Here is an 18,397-nt window from a genome sequence, read left to right as displayed (position 1 = left end):
AGGTTGTGGTCCATCGATCCTTGTTGGCATTTGGAGTATTCCTTGTACCTCTGGGACAATTGCAAACGGGCTGGTTCTGCATCTCGGTTCAGTTCTGATCCATTATTCTTTTTCTGACCCGAAAAGAATAATCATTTTTACGGGTGACCAAACGAATGTGTACTTTTAATTGAACACGTCCATCTTGCTCAGAATTTCGTCCTCTTTGCAACCATGGAAAGAAATAGGACCTCTTTATGTGTAAAATTGAAGATATAGCACCCGATAGTCCTTAAGGCCTTGAAAATATAAAACCTGCAAAAAGAGAGTAAAACCCAAGGTAGCTCCATTCTAAATATGTAAAATGCATGTTTTACTACCCTAGATTTCACACATAAATGTGCTCATCAACGGCTATCTCAGACAATATGGGGGAGCGGGTAGCAAAAATATTGGATTGTGAAGAACAAATAAATGGATAAAGAGTAACACGCTCAATGCAAGGGTGTGGAGAAGCATATGAGTGATCGGGAGAATACAAGTGGACAAGAGAGTATCACACCATAAGGGCGGAGAACATTACATCTTCGTAGAGCTACGCGAACATAACCATACAAATCAAATATCACTGATAGTGGTGGAGGGCGTTGTGTGGACTAATGGCCTCCTTAGGTTGCTTTCTTATAAAAGGCTTGGGTTCTTTGAAGTATTTTCTTTACATTGAGGTTGCTAGATTAAATAAGAGGATTTTTCTACCTTTAAAAAAAAAACATATTTTGAAATGCTTGGTGATCGATGTACGTTTATTTGGATCCAAATGGTTGATTTTCCTTATTTGAATTTGAATTGTGAAGATGGTGAACCAAAGCTTGTTAACAAGCATATTTATTTCATAGTGACAAAGCCTAACACTGTTTATGTTGTTCAAGTTCCCATAAAAAAATTCATGGAGAAACCTTGAAAACCCCCATATAGATGACGCCTTCCATTTTTTATACTATCTAAATTCTTCTCTCGGAAGGCATCTTGTTCTCCTTTAGTAGTGATTTTCATTTTAATGCCTAATGGCTAATACAAAGTCATGACTAGTACAACTTAAGAATTGACTTGGATACATTGCCTTTTTAAGGATTTAGGAAATCAAATCCATAACCCATGGTTTTATATGGGCTCTGTTTGTTTCGGTGTCCAACTTCAAAGGTTTCTTGGTAGCCTAAATTACATTGTTGAATTCTACAAGGATTTAGCAAAGTACGCCAAACCTTTGTTTAATGGGTTAAAACAGTAGCCTGAACCATGGACAATTGTACATACTAACTCTATCCAAAAATTAAGCTTATAGCCAAAGAGCTTCAATGCTTAAACCTAGCACGACCAGATTGTTTCAAAATTGTTGAGACTGATGCATCTGAATTCAGATACGGCGTATCTTGAAGCAAAAATGCCCTAACCTTCCAAAGGAAGTCTTAGTTCGTTTTACTTCAGGTACCTGGAATTCTACTCAACAAAAATATTCCACAATAAAAAATGAGATTCTTTCACTTGTTTTATGTATAACTAAATTTGAAAGTAATTTTCTTAATCAATATTTTCTTGTTTGAGGGGATTATAAATCGGCTAAAGATGTCCTTAAGAAAGACGTAAAGAATCTAGCCTTAAAATAGATCTTTGCTCGATGGCAGTCACTTCTTTCTGTTTTTTATTTTAACATTGAATTTATCAAAGGAGATACTAACAGTTCACCTGATTTTCTAACTTGAGAATTCTTACAGGGCTCTAAGCCAAAGGCTATCATCCCTGCCTCACCAAATAAAGAGATTGTCTCATCTTCTTCCAGGAAAATTCAAGAAAATCCTTCTCCTATTTCATTTCAGTCCCCTGCAATAACCTTAAATAAGGCTGTTAATAATTCTCCTTTCATAAAAACCAGTTTTATCTCAGCTATTCCCACTGAAAATATTCACCTTCGTCACACTCCCTCAGAAATTGCTACCATCTACCTCCGCGACCATCTCCATCCATCCACTGGTGATAAAACTCGATATTTCTATGAAAGAATTCTTGAGGAAACACAAAGTGCTCAAATTCAGCACTCCTATAGAAATGCTCATGTCAAGGCTTATTCAAAGCTCAATATAATAAACATCATAAGAGATCGTGAATGGGGACCTTCACCTCATTCAAACGAGAATTTATGATGTCACTGACCTTAAACTTAAATCATATGATTATGCTGATTATGTCAAAGCTTGGGACATGATATTCTTATATCAGAATGATTATGAAACCCATTCTTGGTTCGTGAAGTTTCATCTTCAACGCACCTTATTAGGTGTGTCGAACTGGTTTCTACAATGGTTCTACACATGGGGACCACCTCCTTCAGAGTTCCTTCCTACAGCTCTTCAGTAGTCCATTATGATTCAGTCCATAATTCCGAAGAAGTGATTTTCAGAAACTTAGAAGCTGCCATAAATAACTATATCCAATCCCAAAATACCTGAATCAGAGGTATACCATAAAGGAACATTTGCTTTTCATAGTGACTATATCATAAAGACTAGAAAAAACACTCATACTCTTCTCTCTAACCAAGAACAAATCCAACTCCTGACAAGTTCTCAAGTTAAGAGACATAAAGAACATGGATTTAAGTTTATCCATATCGGATTAGTTCAAGTTGCTTTGAAACCACACTGCTAGGTTTAAATAGTGTGGTTTTTGCTGCCGTTAGAGATGCCAGAATGCTTGAATTCAATGAATCTCTAATGGGTATAGTAGAAACTAGTCTCTGTGAAGGACCAATCTATTTTCAGTGTAGATCAAATCTTACCATCTCCTTAACAGATACTAATATTCTTGATGGTGCTGTTATTTCTTTAAAGATTTATGGATATCGTATCACTCTGAAAACTCAAAATCTCGCAGTGCTTTACCGTATCTATTACAAAGTTATGACTACTGTCGCTCCAAATGCTAAGGTTATAGATCATCGAGGGCAAATGGTGTGTTTTCAGGCTAATTCTAACCGGTGTCAAGTCTTTGTGCCCCGGTGTATTAGATGGTCAGAAATTAACCTTCCTGACTCTTGGACTTTAACCTCTGTGGCTCAACCTCAGCCACCTATCAGGACTGCCCCATCCTGCATCACCCAACTCCCATCTGGTGATGTTGAGATCACTACTCGATAATCCTCAAAGATCTACTTCTTCTATGATTTCTTCTTTCTCAGAGTATCCTACATATAAAGCTTCTGCACTTGCTTCTACATCTCGAGCTCAGAGCGAGAATTTTGATGGAATAATCAATCTTCAGAGTAAATATCATACACATTCCCAGGTTAATCAACCTATTTATGGCCCCCTTCAAAGAGAACCTTCTCAGGCTAATCAGCCTCTTATTGATACGAAAAATGGGTCCTCATCCCCAACACTTTCTTATATGCAAGCATTAGTGGGTATTTGCATGCTTCATATCACTGAAGAACCCAAATTCCAAATCAATAAATTAACACATTAGTTTATACTATAACTCTCCATTTTGTTGGACCAGCTGAAATTTTAGCTGATCGAACAAGAAAACAACTTATGAATCTTTGATGTCCTATACTATCTCATTATAGATGGTATAAAGATGTCTTTTTTACTAAAGTCAATACTAGAGATGACTGCAATAATTCCATATGGAAAGAAAATTTTATCTCTGGTTTACATCCTTTGTTTACTCAAAAGGTAAGGTATAGACTTAAGGCAAAACATAATGGCACTATTCCCTTTGAGCAATATACCTATAGGGAATTAGCTGTTGAAGTTTGCAATGAAGGTCTTCAACTCTGTACAGACCATAAGCTAAAGAAACAATTATCTAAAGAGAGGCAAGCTAGATTTAGAGAACTTGGAGACTTTTGTGAGCAGTTTGGATACGAGAAGATTCGTCTTCTAGGATCAAAGAAGACTCATAGAAAGCTCTCTAGGTTTTCTAAGCCTAAATATCAGGCTAAACAATTTAAGTCTAAACCTAAGTGCTTCTTCAAGAAACACTTCTCAAAATCCCGTCCTCAAAACCCTTTTCCCAATAACAAACCCCCTGGTTGTTATAAATATGGAAAAGTAGGACATTACAAGAATAATTGTCGAACTAAGGCAAGAATCAATGCCTTAGAGATTGATAATTCTCAAAAGAAAAATATTAAAAAGGTCTTACTCTATAGCTTATCCGATCCTGAGCCTAACACTGAGTCTGACTCAGATCAAGAGATTGCTCAACTTGAGTTTGACAGTGATTCTTCTGAGTCTAAATCCTAGATTCCTCATTATAGTTGTGATCCATACTAGGCTATGCTTAAAGAAAATGGCTTGATGGTTCTTTCAACTGAAGAGTCATTTCTCTTGAAAGAAATTGACCAAGTTATTGATCCTACGACTAAGGCTTAGCTTCTACATGAATACATTACTTTAGTCAAGGATAGCACTCGGTCCAGCCCTTTTCCTACTATACAGCCTACGGTTCACGATTATAGTTTTAAAACTATAATCAATCAAGTTAAAGCCACCTCTCAAGCCCGTGAACCCACTATCCAGGAACTTCGGAAAGATCTCAACGAAGTTAAAACTGAAGTTAAGAGTCTTACACAAAGAATTCAGACTCTTGAAGTATATAATGAACATAAAATTATTGAGCCAGACTTTGAAGGAAAGCGTCCTTTAAAGATCTACTAGCAACTCAAAATATAGTAGCTAGTACCTCTGCAACTACCGCTGCAGTTTCTTCTGAAGATGCTCAAGTTCTCACTATTCAATAGGTTCAAACTCATCGATGGCATATAATGATCGATATTGTTATCAATCAAGAGTTAGCCTAAAAACCATCCTTAATAGATTCAAGTGCTGATATAAACTATATCAACGAAAGACTTGTACCTACACAATACTTTAAGAAGACCACTCAAAAATTGGTTACAGATGAAGGATATAGAATGTAGGAATAGTATAAACTCCCCTCTGCTTCTATTTGTAACAATGGACACTGCCTAAAGACTCCTTTTATAATGATAAAAGGACTTCCCCAATTCGTTCTTCTAGGCACTCTATTGTTATCTTAGTTGTATCCATTACGGATTGCTACAGTCAGTCTTCACTCAATGGTTAATAATCACCCTATAACTTTTCATTTCATCGAATCTCCTGAGGTACATACGGTGAATGAAATTCGGACTCAAATTCAATCCAAAGAAAATTGCATATGCTCTTTATCAATGAAATCCAACAAAAGAGCATCCAACAAAAAATTGATGACCCTACCTTTCAAGTTAGAGTTAAAAACTTTCAAGCTCAACTTGAGAAGGAAGTGTGTTCTGAAATCCATACCGCATTTTGGTCTAGGAAAACACATATTGTTACTCTTCTATATGAAGATGACATTTTTGAAAATCAAATTCCCACAAAAGCTCGGGCAGCTCAAATGCCTGATCATTTAAGGGAAACATGTCAGAAGGAGATTTCTGAACTCCTTGCTAATGGTCTTATTAGACCTAGTAAATCTCCTTAGAATTGCACTGCCTTGTATGTAAATAATAATGCTAAAATTGAAAGATGTGCACCCAGACTTGTTATCAACTATAAACCTTTAAATAAGGTTCTTAAATGGATTCGGTACCCTATCCCTAATAAGAGGGATCTTCTCAATAGATTATACGTCTCCAGCGTATTCTCAAAATTTGATATGAAATCAGGGTACTAGAAAATTCAGATAGCAGAGAAAGATAGGTATAAGATAGCTTTGTTGTCCCATTCGACCAATACGAATGGAATGTTATGCCTTTCGATCTTAAGAAGGTGCTAAGGGCAGATCAGAACCAATGCCTCTTTTAGGCACAAATCATGAACCAGTTAATGGTAAAATATTAAATTTATCCCACCATTTAACCATAATATGCCGTTCTAGTTGGGGAACATAGTTCCATTCTTCAAAGTCATCAGTTTTCATCCGATACTTCCATTGAAGAATCCAGGGTACTTTGTATAGTATAAAGAATTGGATGAAGAGAACCCGAGAGTCCAGAGTTTGATTGAATTCTTTGAATTTAGTAACAGACTGCTGAAGAGCTATAGGAAGGAACTCTGAAGGAAGTGGTCCCCATGTATAGAACCATTATAGAAACCAGTTTGGCACACCTAATAAGGTGTGTTGAAGATGGAACTTTACGAACCAGGAATGGGTTTCATGATCATTCTGATATAAAATACCATGTTCCAAGCTTTGACATAATCAACATAATCATATGACCTAAGTTTAAGGCCGGTGGCATCATAAAATTCTCGTTTGAATGAGGGCGAAGGTCCCCATTCATGATCTCTTATGATGTTTATTATATTGAGCTTCGAATAAGCCTTGAAAAGAGCATTTCTATAGGAGTGCTGAATTTGAGCACTTTGGTTTTCCTCAAGAATTCTTTCATAGAAATATCGAGTTTTATCACCAGTGGCTGGATGGAGATGGTCGCAGAGGTAGATGGTAGCAATTTCTGAGGGAGTGTGACGAAGGTGAATATTTTCAATGGGAATAGTTGGGATAAAATTGGTTTTTATGAAGGAAGAATTATTAACAACCTTATTTAAGGTTGTTGCAGGGGACTAAGATGAAATAGGAGAAGGATTTTCTTGAAGTTACCTGGAAGAAGATGAAGCAATCTCTTTATTTGGTGAGGCAAGGATGATAGCCTTCGGCTTAGGAGCCCTATAAGAATTCTTAGGTTATAAAGTCAGGTAAACTGTTAATATCTCCTTTGATAAATTCAATGTTAAAATCAAAAACAGAAAGAAGCGACTACCATCGAGCAAAGATCTATTTTGAGGCCAGATTCGTTATGTCTTTCTCAAGGATGTCTTTAGCCGCTTTACAATCCACTTGAATAAGGAAATGTTGATTAAGAAGATCACTTTCAAATTTAGTTATACATAAAACAAGTGAAAGAATCTCCTTTTTTATAGTGGAATATTTTTGTTGAGTAGAATTCCAGGTACCTGAAGTAAAATGAACTAAGACTTCCTTTGGAAGGTTAGGGCATTTTTTGCTTCAAGATACCACTAAATCCGAATTCGGATGCATCAGTCTCAACAATTTTAAAATAATCTGGTCGTGCTAGGTTTAAGCACTGAAGCTCTTTGGCTGTAAGCTTGATTTTTTGGACAGAGTCAATATGTAGAATTGTCCATATTTCAGGATACTGTTTTAACCTATTAAACAAAGATTTGGCATCCTTTTCTAAATCCTTGTAGAATTTAGCAATGTAACTTAGGCTACCAAGAAACCTTTGAAGTTGCAGTAGTTGCAAAGGTACTAGCTACTATATTTTGAGTTGCTAGTAGATCTTTAAAGGAAGCTTCTCCTTCAAAGTCTGGCTCAATAATTTGATGTTCATTATATAATTCAAGAGTCTGAATTCTTTGTGTAAGACTCTTATCTTCAGTTTTAACTTCGTTGAGATCTTTCGGAAGTTCCTGGATAGTGGGTTCACGGGCTTGAGAGGTGGCTTTAACTTGATTCATTATAGTTTTAAAACTATAATCTTGAACCGTAGGCTGTATAGTAGGAACAGGGCTGGACCGAGTGCTATCCTTGACTAAGGTAATGTATTCATGTAGAAGCTGAGCCTTAGTCATAGGATCAGTAACTTGGTCAATTGCTTTCAAGAGAAATGACTCTTCGGTTGAAAGAACCATCAAGCCATTTTTTTTAAGCATAGTCTGGTATGGATCACAACTACAATGGGGAGTCTAGGATTTAGACTTAGAAGAATCACTGTCGAACTTAAGTTGAGCAATCTCTTGATCTGAGTCAAACTTATTGTTAGACTCAGGATCGGACGAGCTATAGAGTAAGACCTATAGAGTAAGACCTTTTTAAGATTTTTCTTTTGAGAATTATCAATCTCTAAGGCATTGATTCGTGCCTTAGTTCGACAACTATTCTTGTAATGTCCTACTTTTCCACATTTATAACAAACAAGGGGATTGTTATTGGGAAAAGGGTTTTGAGGACGGGATTTTGAGAAGCGTTTCTTGAAGAAGCACTTAGGTTTAGACTTATATTGTTTAGCCTGATATTTAGGCTTAGAAAACCTAGAGAGCTTTCTATGAGTCTTCTTTGATCCTGGAAGACAAATCTTCTCGTATCCAAATTGCTCACAAAAGTCTCCAAGTTCTCTAAATCTAGCTTGTTCCTCTTTAGACAATTGTTTCTTTAGCTTAAGGTCTGTACAGAGTTGAATACCTTCATTGCAAACTTCAGTAGCTAATTCCCCATAGGTATATTGCTCAAAGGGAATCGTGCCATTATGCTTTGCCTTAAGTCTATACCTTACCTTTTGAGCAAACAAAGGAGGTAAACTATAAATAAACTTTTCTTTCCATATGGAATTGTTGCAGTCATCTCTAGTAAAAACTAGCAAAAAATACATCTCTATACCATCTATAATGAGATAGTGTAGGACATCGAAGATTCATAAGTTATTCCCTTATTCGATCAGCTAAAATTTCAGCTGGTCCAACAAAAGGGAGAGTTATAGTATAAACCAATGTGTTAACCGCATCTTCATGATTAACATTAACTGTTCGTTGGGCAAAAGAACCATCAACGAGTTGTTCAGTTTGGTTTTGTAGAACACTGGTGACAGCATTAAGAATCTGATTTCTAACCTCTTCGGACAGACAGAAATTCCACCAAAGGCGAAGTTGGCCAGAAAATCCGGTTGTTATTATTTTAGCAACAGCCGAATCGGAAGTTTGATGTTGTTTAGCCGTTGTGGCATACATAAGCATTTGCTTTAGAAGATTCATAATTTGGTATTCAGATAAACCATCAATATTTCATTCAACAATAGAATTTCCATCAACCGAAAAACTAGCTGGCTTGCCTTCAATTTCAAATTGGAGATCTACAGGAGAAGGCCAAGGGTAGTAGTAGTTAGTCAATGCTGTAGGCATAACTTTATAAGCTTTCCTCATCAATCTATTAAGTTGAGGAATAAGCTCAGGAACTACTACCTATTGAGGTAGCATGGACTGAAATTCTTTCTCAACAATTTCATTTTCAGAATTAGAAGGTTCAGCTAGAGAAAGAGTCATAGCCTGTTTTTCTTTGTCTTTAGAAACCTAAAGTTGACTGAGACGAGTGAAAATTTCATCAAGAATGGTTGACTCAGTCATACGAATTGGGATATCCAAAACTAGAGGAGGTTTAAAAAGGACAGTCTGGTTGCTTCTAGGTTGAGAAGCAGTGGTTTGCCAAATTGGCTTTTGGGTATGCTCAATTTTAGCATAAGAGGTAGACGGAGTAGAAGCCTTTAAAGAATCTACAGTCGTCTCTATATGATCAATTTGGCTTCCTATGGACTGAAGACACAAATTAGTATAGTTGTTTTGTTCAACAACGTGACTAAGATGAGATTCAGTCAATGGAGATGAGGTATAACTTGAATTTTTAATAGGAGTAGCCATCTGATTAGTGCCTATTTTTATGGTTTGAAGAGGAGGATGAACAGATTCAATTTCTATTCCTTCTTTGGTGACATAAGTGGTTGATACCTTCTTGATCTCATTCACCTGTGGAGGGTTAGGTGATTTTTCTATAAGGTATCTCTTTAACCACTAAAGGAATGGAAGATTTATTTGATGAGTTTCCATGTGAGAAACCCACTTTGCATGAAGCTCTTCCCGTTGAGGATTGGAATAGTGTTCTTAAAAAATCCGACGTTTTCTAGCATTCCTTTACATGGGAAATTTTTACATGTAAAATTTACGTTTTTAAAAAAAAATTCGATGTTTCTTTGTCATTTATTTTACATGGTAAAATTATTTAACATAATCACATAAGATGTCATTATATTAGTTTTGAATCAAGTAGTTATATGATTGTAAGAACCATGTAATGACATGGGGCCAACAAATACATGAATCATATGCAATTAAAGGCAATAAAATAATGCGCAATGTGGGATGCACTCATATTAAATTTTATTTTTCCAATATTGAGAGCTATTCATCATGTATTCAAATTCGTTTATCTATAGATAAAGGAAAACATTTCTTATTGATTAATCAATTATAATTCTACCTTTCCACGTAAACTTTTATTAAAGACTATAATCATCAATAATTATCGAGATAAAATACAGGTAGAGGTTGGACATGCCATTAGCTTTTTCGAAACCAGTGACCTAACCAATGGATGGTGGGAGTCATTTGCAAAAGGGAGGGAGAAAGAATGACATAGGCTGGGCACAACATTGCTACTCCAGCACTGTGCCCAGCCATTTGCCATAAAACATATATGAAGCACACATGATCTCAAGGGTAATAGAAGATTTTTATCTATACAATACAGAGATGTATACACTCGGAATTTCCACTAAGTTATCAAAAATAGTTTATAAATTAATGTTGTGTAATGGAATCTTATACTAACATTTATTAATCGTTGGATTTCGCTCTTTGCATCTTAACCGTTCAACTGTAATTTATTGAACATCAATCATTACACTATCCCTACACCCTCTCTCTCTCTCTCTCTCTCTCTCTCTCTCTCTCTCTCTCTCTCTCTCTCTCTCCCATATATATCACCCGTTTGCTACCAACCAGCGGCACCACTACTGCTTTCTCTTTCTCTACAACCCACCAGCACAGTTTCGTCATATATTTTCAAGACTTCGTTTTTGAATTGAGAAAGAAAAGCATGGGTTTCGAATTGAACTGGGAGATTGGCCTCAAAATAGAAATTGATATTCTCATTCTGAACACAATAGATTGGATTTGGAAGAACAATGCCTCTTGAGTTTAACATTTGAGGTGCCAACTCTTTGGAAGAATGACGCACAAACCAATGATCGGATACAAGTTGCAGGATACCCACTTGGAAATCGGAAGATAACTCTCTGGTTCGGCAAATCTGGTCAAAGCCAAAATAGCCAAAACCCTAGATCTAGTATGCAATTGTTTGCGCAGAGAAAGAGAGAGAGAGAGAGAGAGAGAGAGAGAGAGAGAACAAATAACTCATTAGAAACTCCCGATCAAACTTGCTTCAACAAATGGAAGCAGCAATCTGATCATTTTCAAAGGCAAACTGAAGATGATAGAGAGAATCGCAGACATACAAAAGGGGGATTCACGCCAATTCGTCATCGTTGTAGAGAATCGCTAGAATATTGTTGTGAAGGTAGTAGATCTGAGAGTAAAGGAACAATCGAGCTCTCGGTCTCAGTTGTAGAGATAGGAGCGAAGGTTCTCGGCTGCGTCTGCAAGTGAGCAAATGTGTCAAGCAAAGCCCGATGGATTTTCCAGGATTATTTTACGAACAAATTGAGGGTAAAATTTTTCATGGGCTTTTCCGGAAAATGTGGGTCTTGGTAAAATTTTCCTGACAAATAAACTTTCCAAGTTGCAAAACAAATGGCGGAAAATCTAGTTATACTGTAAAATTTTACATGGAAAATTTTCCATGTCAAAACAACCGGAGCTATTGGTGACAATGAGAAAGCCATGCAAATTGTAGAAAACTCCGTCTTCCACAAATGGGCAAAGCACATCAAGATTGATTGTCATGTTGTTCGTTAAAAACTTGAGGCTCGGAGAATAGAGACTACTTATGTTCCATCAAGTAATCGAGTAGCAAACTTGTTCACCAAGGCACTAAGTCAAGAACAGTATTATTTTCTCTTAATTGGCAACTTGGGTGCCCATGATGTTCACACTCCAACTTGAGAAGAGTGAGAGACATGTTGGAGCAAGTTAGGGTTTATTCTATCAATGTACTGTAACCATAATGAAGGCACAAAAATATTCTCCTTTGTTAGGCTCTGTCCATTGATCCCCCCCTCTTCTTTCTATTAATTTTCTTCTTTCCATTCTTTTAACAAACACTGCATCCAGAGGAAGACATTTTATACTTGAACCCACATCCATGTATAAGTAAAGAACTCAAAGTTCAATTTCAATTCTTCTTGTTTGGAGGGTCCATTTCTGAACCTGAGTTGCTTGTAAATGAACAACACTCAGCAAGGTTTTTCAATTGCTTGGGAGATCTAGGTTGTAGGACACATCTAATGTTCATTTAACTCTTTTCTCATTTTGGGTTAGTGACCAATCACCTCAAGAATCTGTAAACCAAAGATTTTAGAACAGAAATTTATATAATTATTTTTATGGGATTTAGAACTGAAGGCAGATTTGCTCTCTATTTAGTTGAATTAAATTTTGACAGAACAAAAGCTCCTCTTTTTTTTTGGGGATTTGAGCTTGGCTCTGGTTCAGTCAGAAACAACAGGTAGAGGGGAGGGGAAAGAGAAATGCAAAGGAATAGAAAATTTTTAAAGTTGCTTTCTGGGTCTAACAGGAAAGCTTGAGGGACAAATCAAGAGAATTAGTATTATGAGTAGTAAGAGAAGCTTCTCTGGCCGCTCCTGCTGCAGTAACTCCAGCAAGAAAAAAGTGATCAGTATAGGAAGAGTAACCACCAGTGTTGGTGGTGGCGGTGGTGGCGCTGCTGTTGATGTCGGTGACGCTTCGGTCAGCTTTCTGAGGGAAGAAGTCGTACTCCATGAATACGCTGCCTCCAATCGACTTTTCCTGACGATGAACAGCTAAGACCTCTGCTTCCTGTCACCAACATCAGTGATTCATCACCATCAAATGTATAGATTTTGTTAATTGAAGGCAAACGGAATGGAGGCTGGAATTAGTTCGAATTGGAAAAGGAGAAGACAGAGAAGATGAAGAAGAAGAAGAACCTCATGAGCGTTGTCTGGTACTGAGAAAGTGGCCGGATTCACACCGACATCTCTGCGCTGGTCCCGATTAATGGGCTTGTTGCTTCCCAGATTCAAACTCAGATAATCGAATCCATCTCCATGATAATTTCTTGGCGCTATATAGTTATATCCTAGATTTCCGCCATGGATGTGCTTCTTCTGCGTCATCAGATAGAGAAAGAGAGAACAAAAGCAGCAGTTAAAAACTTAAGAGATTTAAATTTTGGGGGTTGGGGAAGCACAGAAACCCTAGCAACTGAAAAAAAAAATTGGAAAAACAGCACCACCTTACCTTACATATATCGCACTGATCGGAGGAGCAATGCAACATTTGGTTTTGGGTTTGGGTTGAAGAGAGCTCTTTGCTGGTCTCGTACAGATTTGGATTGCCACTGTGAAACCTAGCTTCCTGAGTTGGTACCTTCAGCCGGTCCATCTGAAACTGATCGGGAAAAACCGGTCGGCCGCAGAAGAAAGTCCCGGCGTTCCCTGAGAAACCACCATTAGCGAACCTGTACGGGTGAAGAGGGTGAGCCTGAGCCTGCGTCTGCATATGCGAGGTAGAGACATGGCCATCATTGGTTAATCCTCCAGGGTTGACAGGACCGAACCTCGAGTATGGAACTGAAACCCCATTCCGGTGATCGGCGAAGGGGAAGGAGAACTGATACTGATGATCGTTGTTGTTGAGAGGTCCTTGATGAGGCTGGTTGATCTCAGTCATTTTCTTCCATCGCTCCTGAAGCCTCAAACGTTCCAACTGAGCCACTCCCAGTCCCCTTTGTGGCGGTTTCTTCTGTGAAGACCCACTTGATTTTCCATTCTTCCTCACTCTTTGTTTCACAGTCTCATGTCCCATCTCCTGCAGCTCTCTTGAACTGATCCTAATATCGCTGTCTGTGTTTCCTGAAGCACTTCCTCCTGCTGAAGAAGCTCCGCTCATCTCCATAGAAGGATTCCATCGCAGAAGAGAATTTGCCATTGGCATTTGGCAGAGATGGAGAGAGAGAGAGAGAGAGAGAGAGTGATGGTTTTAGATGAGAGAAGGAAGGATGGGAATGGCAACGGCAAGGAGAAATGCTAAAAGCGTCGGGATGAAGGCAGGCCATTTGGTAGTACCATGTATATATACACCACACAGAGTTGACACTTAGAGAGAGAGAGAGAGAGGGAGAGAGAGATAGAGAGATAGAGAGATAGAGAGAGAGAGAGATAGATAGAGACAGAGGAAATGAAGAAAATAAGGAATTGAGTAAATAGTAATGAATTAAAATTTGGGCATTAATGTGAGAATCCCCTATGATATAGGCTTAGTAATCAATGGCCTGTATATATACATATATAGTAATTTTGAAAAGCTGACTCCATTTGGTTCTTCTTATAAATGGTGATGAGTATATAAGGAAGGTTACAGAAGTAAGTAATACCAAATTAGAGACTTGAGAAACCTTCCAAATTAGCTCTTTTTTTATTTTAGAAAATGATTCATTTATAATTTATTTTTTTATTATCATTCATTATTATTTCTTTAATGGGTTATAATTTATTTTATTTTTTTTCCTTGGAAGTTAATTAATAAATGGAGGAAAAAGGGGGGAGGGAAGGGAAGGGGAGGAGAGTGTTAGTTGAACTGTGTAATGTAGCCACTAAAACGAAGCTGCAGAGAATGAAGATTGTGCAAAGGAGTGGCAAAATCCAATCCGCGTGACCAAACCAACGCATGTGGATTCTTATGGGCCAAAGAAAGATCTTTATAGAGTGAGACGATTGGCGAGTGGAGGAGGCTGTACGAGGGTGCCGAACCCATGAAGACAAAGCTGCGATCTCCTTAGTGGGAGAGAGAGAGATAATAGATTTAGCATCTGGGCACGTAGAAAGAAAGAAAGGAGTAGAATATCTCTCTTCTCTCTCTCTCTCTCTCTCTCTCTCTCTCTCAAATGAAGTTAATACTTTTCCTTCCTTAGGGGCTCAGGTAGTGAGGAAAGTTATCCTATTTCTCAAGAGGTGTTGGGACGGGTATGTGTATGTGGTACCCATGTGGCATGAAATGCTCGTGGATTGAGGCATCCGACTTGGCACAGTAGTGGAATCTGGATCGTACGAAGAAGTAAGTTATGGAATGAGATCTTTTCGTCGGTAGGGTTGGGATACGGTGTGAACGGTGAGTTTGGTGAGGCAGGAGGCAGGAGGCAGGAGGCAGGGCGCAGGGCGATGATTTCGGGGTACGGAGCGTGGCGGCTGAGGGAAAAAGGACGTGGAAGGAACGGATAGGGATGGAGGAGATGACACGTGGAACTGGCAGTGAGGGTTCTTTCTTTTGCTTTTTTTGAGCAAACACGGTGGATTCTCGGGTTCTGGGTACCGGATCTTCCCTCTGCTTGGGATGATTGGTCCCCCAGTCTCTCCCTGCAGAGTCCAGAGTCCAGAGTCCAGAGTCCATAGTCTAGGGTCCAGATGCAACTACCAGTAGTAGTCTAGCACCACCAGCGGCGGCAGAGGTGGCTGAAACGCACCGCACAGCACCACGCCACACACACTCTTGTTACTGTTACTGTTACTTTTAGGGCACACACAGATATGTAAAATGTACAAGTGTAACACCACAGTGTCACAGGCAGAGAGAGAGAGACACACACAAAGGGTATTATTGGTTACAGGTTGGGGTTTCTGTTTGTGGGCCCCACTTTTCACGTGTTAAAGAGAGGTGGTGAAAATCCTGTGTCTCTCTTCCCTGGTGTGAGCTGAGGAAATGTCTCACTAAACAACAACTGCTTAGTGCAGTTGGTGAGCTGTGGTGTGTATAAAACCCATGCTCACTAGGAGGTCTCGAGTTCGAGTCTCCTAGCTGTTACCTACTTCCCTCCCTACCTATTAAAAAAAAAAAAAAAAAAAAAAAAAAAAAAAAAAAAAAATGTCTCACTAAACAGTAAATTACATAGTTGGCCTAGAGCTAAGACACGGACCATTTAGGAGCCTGGTTTAAGGTACCGGAAGTCTGGAATCGGTCTCAGATAGGACAGGGCCCATTCGGATCCAATCTCCGAATCAGACAGAATACCCCTTGTTGTCATTAAGAAGAAAAACCAGTTTTTGTTACCTTATTACCCTTCATGGCTTCATCCATATTGATTTGGCAGTACGATATCATCCAAGAGTCAGGATCCCATTAAGGAAGTCAATTTGAAACTCAAACCTAATACCAAATCCAAAATCGAGCCAAATTAATCGAATCCAATTGATTTAAATTTGGTTTGAGTACATGTGTATTCACTTCGGTTCAAATTGATTATGGTTTAAGGTGTAAAAATCATTGGTTTAAACTAAAACTGAACCGAATTACTGGAACTAAGCCCAATTTATTTTGCAAACATTTTTTTTTTTTTGTGGTAAATGTTTTTTTATAATGAATTATCACATATTCACATGGTAGGATAATTTTAGAGTTGACAATGGTCATAAATCCCATAACTTGAGCCCATGGTCCATCACAATCATGGTCCAAGAGTGGAACCCTATACATAACCAAATTAAAATCGAGCTACAAAATCGAATTAATACTGCATTACAGAATGGAATTGAAATTGAAACCGAACCAAACTGAATTAAATCGGTTTGAGTATCCAAATCCAAAACCGAATCAATTCTTGGTTTGGTTTTGGTTCACCTCATCATGCCTCTCAACCGAATCGAAACCTAACCAAAAAACTGAAACCAAGCCGATTGACACCCTTAGATCGGACAGGGCCGATCCGATTCCTTAAACCATGTTTGAGAGTGAAAACTGGAGTCAAGTGTCAAGTTGGATAAAAACTATTGCCAATAAGACTTACAGCCGTCTCGTTGGATTCGGCTCCTCTCCCTAACACCTATCTCCCAGGTCTTATCAATAACTACTTAGGTCTTATCAATAACTACTTGGGTCAGTACCACATGGCGAGATGATGATCCAATGGTTCTTCAAACCTTTGTCACTACTTCGTTTTTTGCACCTTTCTCAAATCGTTGGATCATTACGTCACCATGTATCGCTCGTTCAAATAACTATCAATCGACCTAGACAATGAATGCTAAGGGGAGGAGCCAGATCGTCATCCATAGAGATCCTCGTCCATAGGATTGTGGGGATTGAGAAGAAGCGAAGAACTGAGACGTATGAGAAAAGTAGGGAGGTAATTATTATTGGTTGCAGTTTGCAGTTTGCAGTTTCCAGTTTCCAGTTTCCAGATTGGACTGCCTCCTTCAGCTTTAATCAGGTTGTGTTAAAGGGTATCTATTTTGGGTTGGGCTACTTTGCAATTTTTCTCCCATCATCTAATTACATCTAAATGGGTCACACCCATAACACTTACTTAGAATACTCAGAGAGAGAGAGAGAGAAATTGATTGTTTAAATCTGAACTGAGATACGGTAAACCTTTGAATTCCAATATCCATTATCAAATAGAGAAAAGAAAACAAATGAGAAGGTAAGGTGGGATGGTCCTACCTTTCTATTCATAGTAATTGAAAAAGAAATGCAACACTTACACTACCATTGTTAATCAATCTACTAGTACTAGCCCTAGAATTGACATCTAAAAAGGAAAATCTGCTACTGGAACCAAAAAAGAAAAGCATGATTGTAGATTTGTAGTAGTAGAGAGAGAGAGATCTAAAAGGCTTCAGATGCTAATGTTTAACTTTAAAGGGTACAAAAAGCCAGAGCCAGGTCAAGGGCCATACATCCCCCTCATGATAATATTGTGGGCATCCATAGGTTCTTCCATCTTCAATATATTTTATAGGATAACCCCATTAATAATTGCAGATTAACAATGAAGGACAACAGAGAGAGAGAGAGAGAGAGAGATGAAAGAGGGATATGATCTGTCCCGGACAAGGAGCTGATCGGTGTGCCGGTCCTGTCTGTCTGGGATACAGTGATATTGGGGAAGTACATCCTGAAAAGTGAAAAACCCAACACCCCCAACTATCCTCTTTAGCCCCACAACCCCTCCTATTTGCCGGTCTTGTCTTGCCAAACTTAGAGTTACTGCAACCCATCCCTTCGTCCTTTCTTACCCCACCCCCCACCCCGCACCTCTCAACCCTTTTGTTTTATTTTTTCCAAGGAATGGTTGCATTACAAGTAGCCCACCTGCACATCCAATTGCACATGGGAAGGCATCCGTTCATCATCAGGAAAAAAAAAAGAAAAAGCATTCCTAATCCTATGTGGCAAAATATGCCTCACCCTTGCCCTGCCTTTCTTCCTAATATATACTTCTCAATTCTCAAAGTCAAGTTTCAGCCGAAATGGAATAAGGGAAAAGACTGTTGAGTCTAATACATATTGTGCTTACTACAGGTGTAAATTTGACAGCTCGGACCTATCCTAATTTGCCCAGAGCCTGAACAGGATATAGCCAAAGATTTTTAACTCTGATGATGGATTAGGGTTGGCTCGGGCTTGGGTTGAGGCCTACGCCTATCCTGACCCGACCCAACCTAGAGATGACTTTAACCATCATTTATATAATAATTCAGGGCTGTTATCCTATCCTTATATTTAGAATAATGAAATTTTTGTCATTGATTCTTATGGTGAGGTGTCCTAAACATCTATTATTGTATTGA

General features: G+C 38.4%; 1 protein-coding gene across 1 annotated transcript; it reads right to left on the bottom strand.

The window, feature by feature from the left end:
* Positions 1-12,181: 12,181 nt before the first annotated feature.
* On the bottom strand, positions 12,182-13,917 carry LOC122060095. Its single transcript, XM_042623264.1, has 3 exons — positions 13,074-13,917; positions 12,761-12,940; positions 12,182-12,629 (listed from the first exon to the last, which is right to left on the bottom strand). Exons 1-3 carry the CDS (start codon positions 13,767-13,769, stop codon positions 12,360-12,362), a joined length of 1,146 nt encoding a protein of 381 aa, XP_042479198.1. The 5' UTR covers positions 13,770-13,917; the 3' UTR covers positions 12,182-12,359.
* Positions 13,918-18,397: the final 4,480 nt, after the last annotated feature.

This window comes from Macadamia integrifolia, chromosome 13, assembly GCF_013358625.1.
Source record: "Macadamia integrifolia cultivar HAES 741 chromosome 13, SCU_Mint_v3, whole genome shotgun sequence".
Classification (NCBI taxonomy): Eukaryota; Viridiplantae; Streptophyta; class Magnoliopsida; order Proteales; family Proteaceae; genus Macadamia; species Macadamia integrifolia.
The sequence above is the reverse complement of the archived record's forward strand: the minus strand, read 5'-3'. Positions and strand labels throughout refer to the sequence as shown.

What these genes read in the sequence shown, in the direction of transcription:
- LOC122060095 (XM_042623264.1), bottom strand. Translation starts at nt 13,769, where the DNA reads ATGCCAATGGCAAATTCTCTTCTGCGATGGAATCCTTCTATGGAGATG. An exon ending in ATCAGTGCGATATATGTAAG is followed by an intron (nt 12,941 to 13,073) that starts GTAAGGTGGTGC and finishes CTGATGACGCAG; the next exon opens with AAGAAGCACATCCATGGCGG. An exon ending in TACCAGACAACGCTCATGAG is followed by an intron (nt 12,630 to 12,760) that starts GTTCTTCTTCTT and finishes TGTTGGTGACAG; the next exon opens with GAAGCAGAGGTCTTAGCTGT.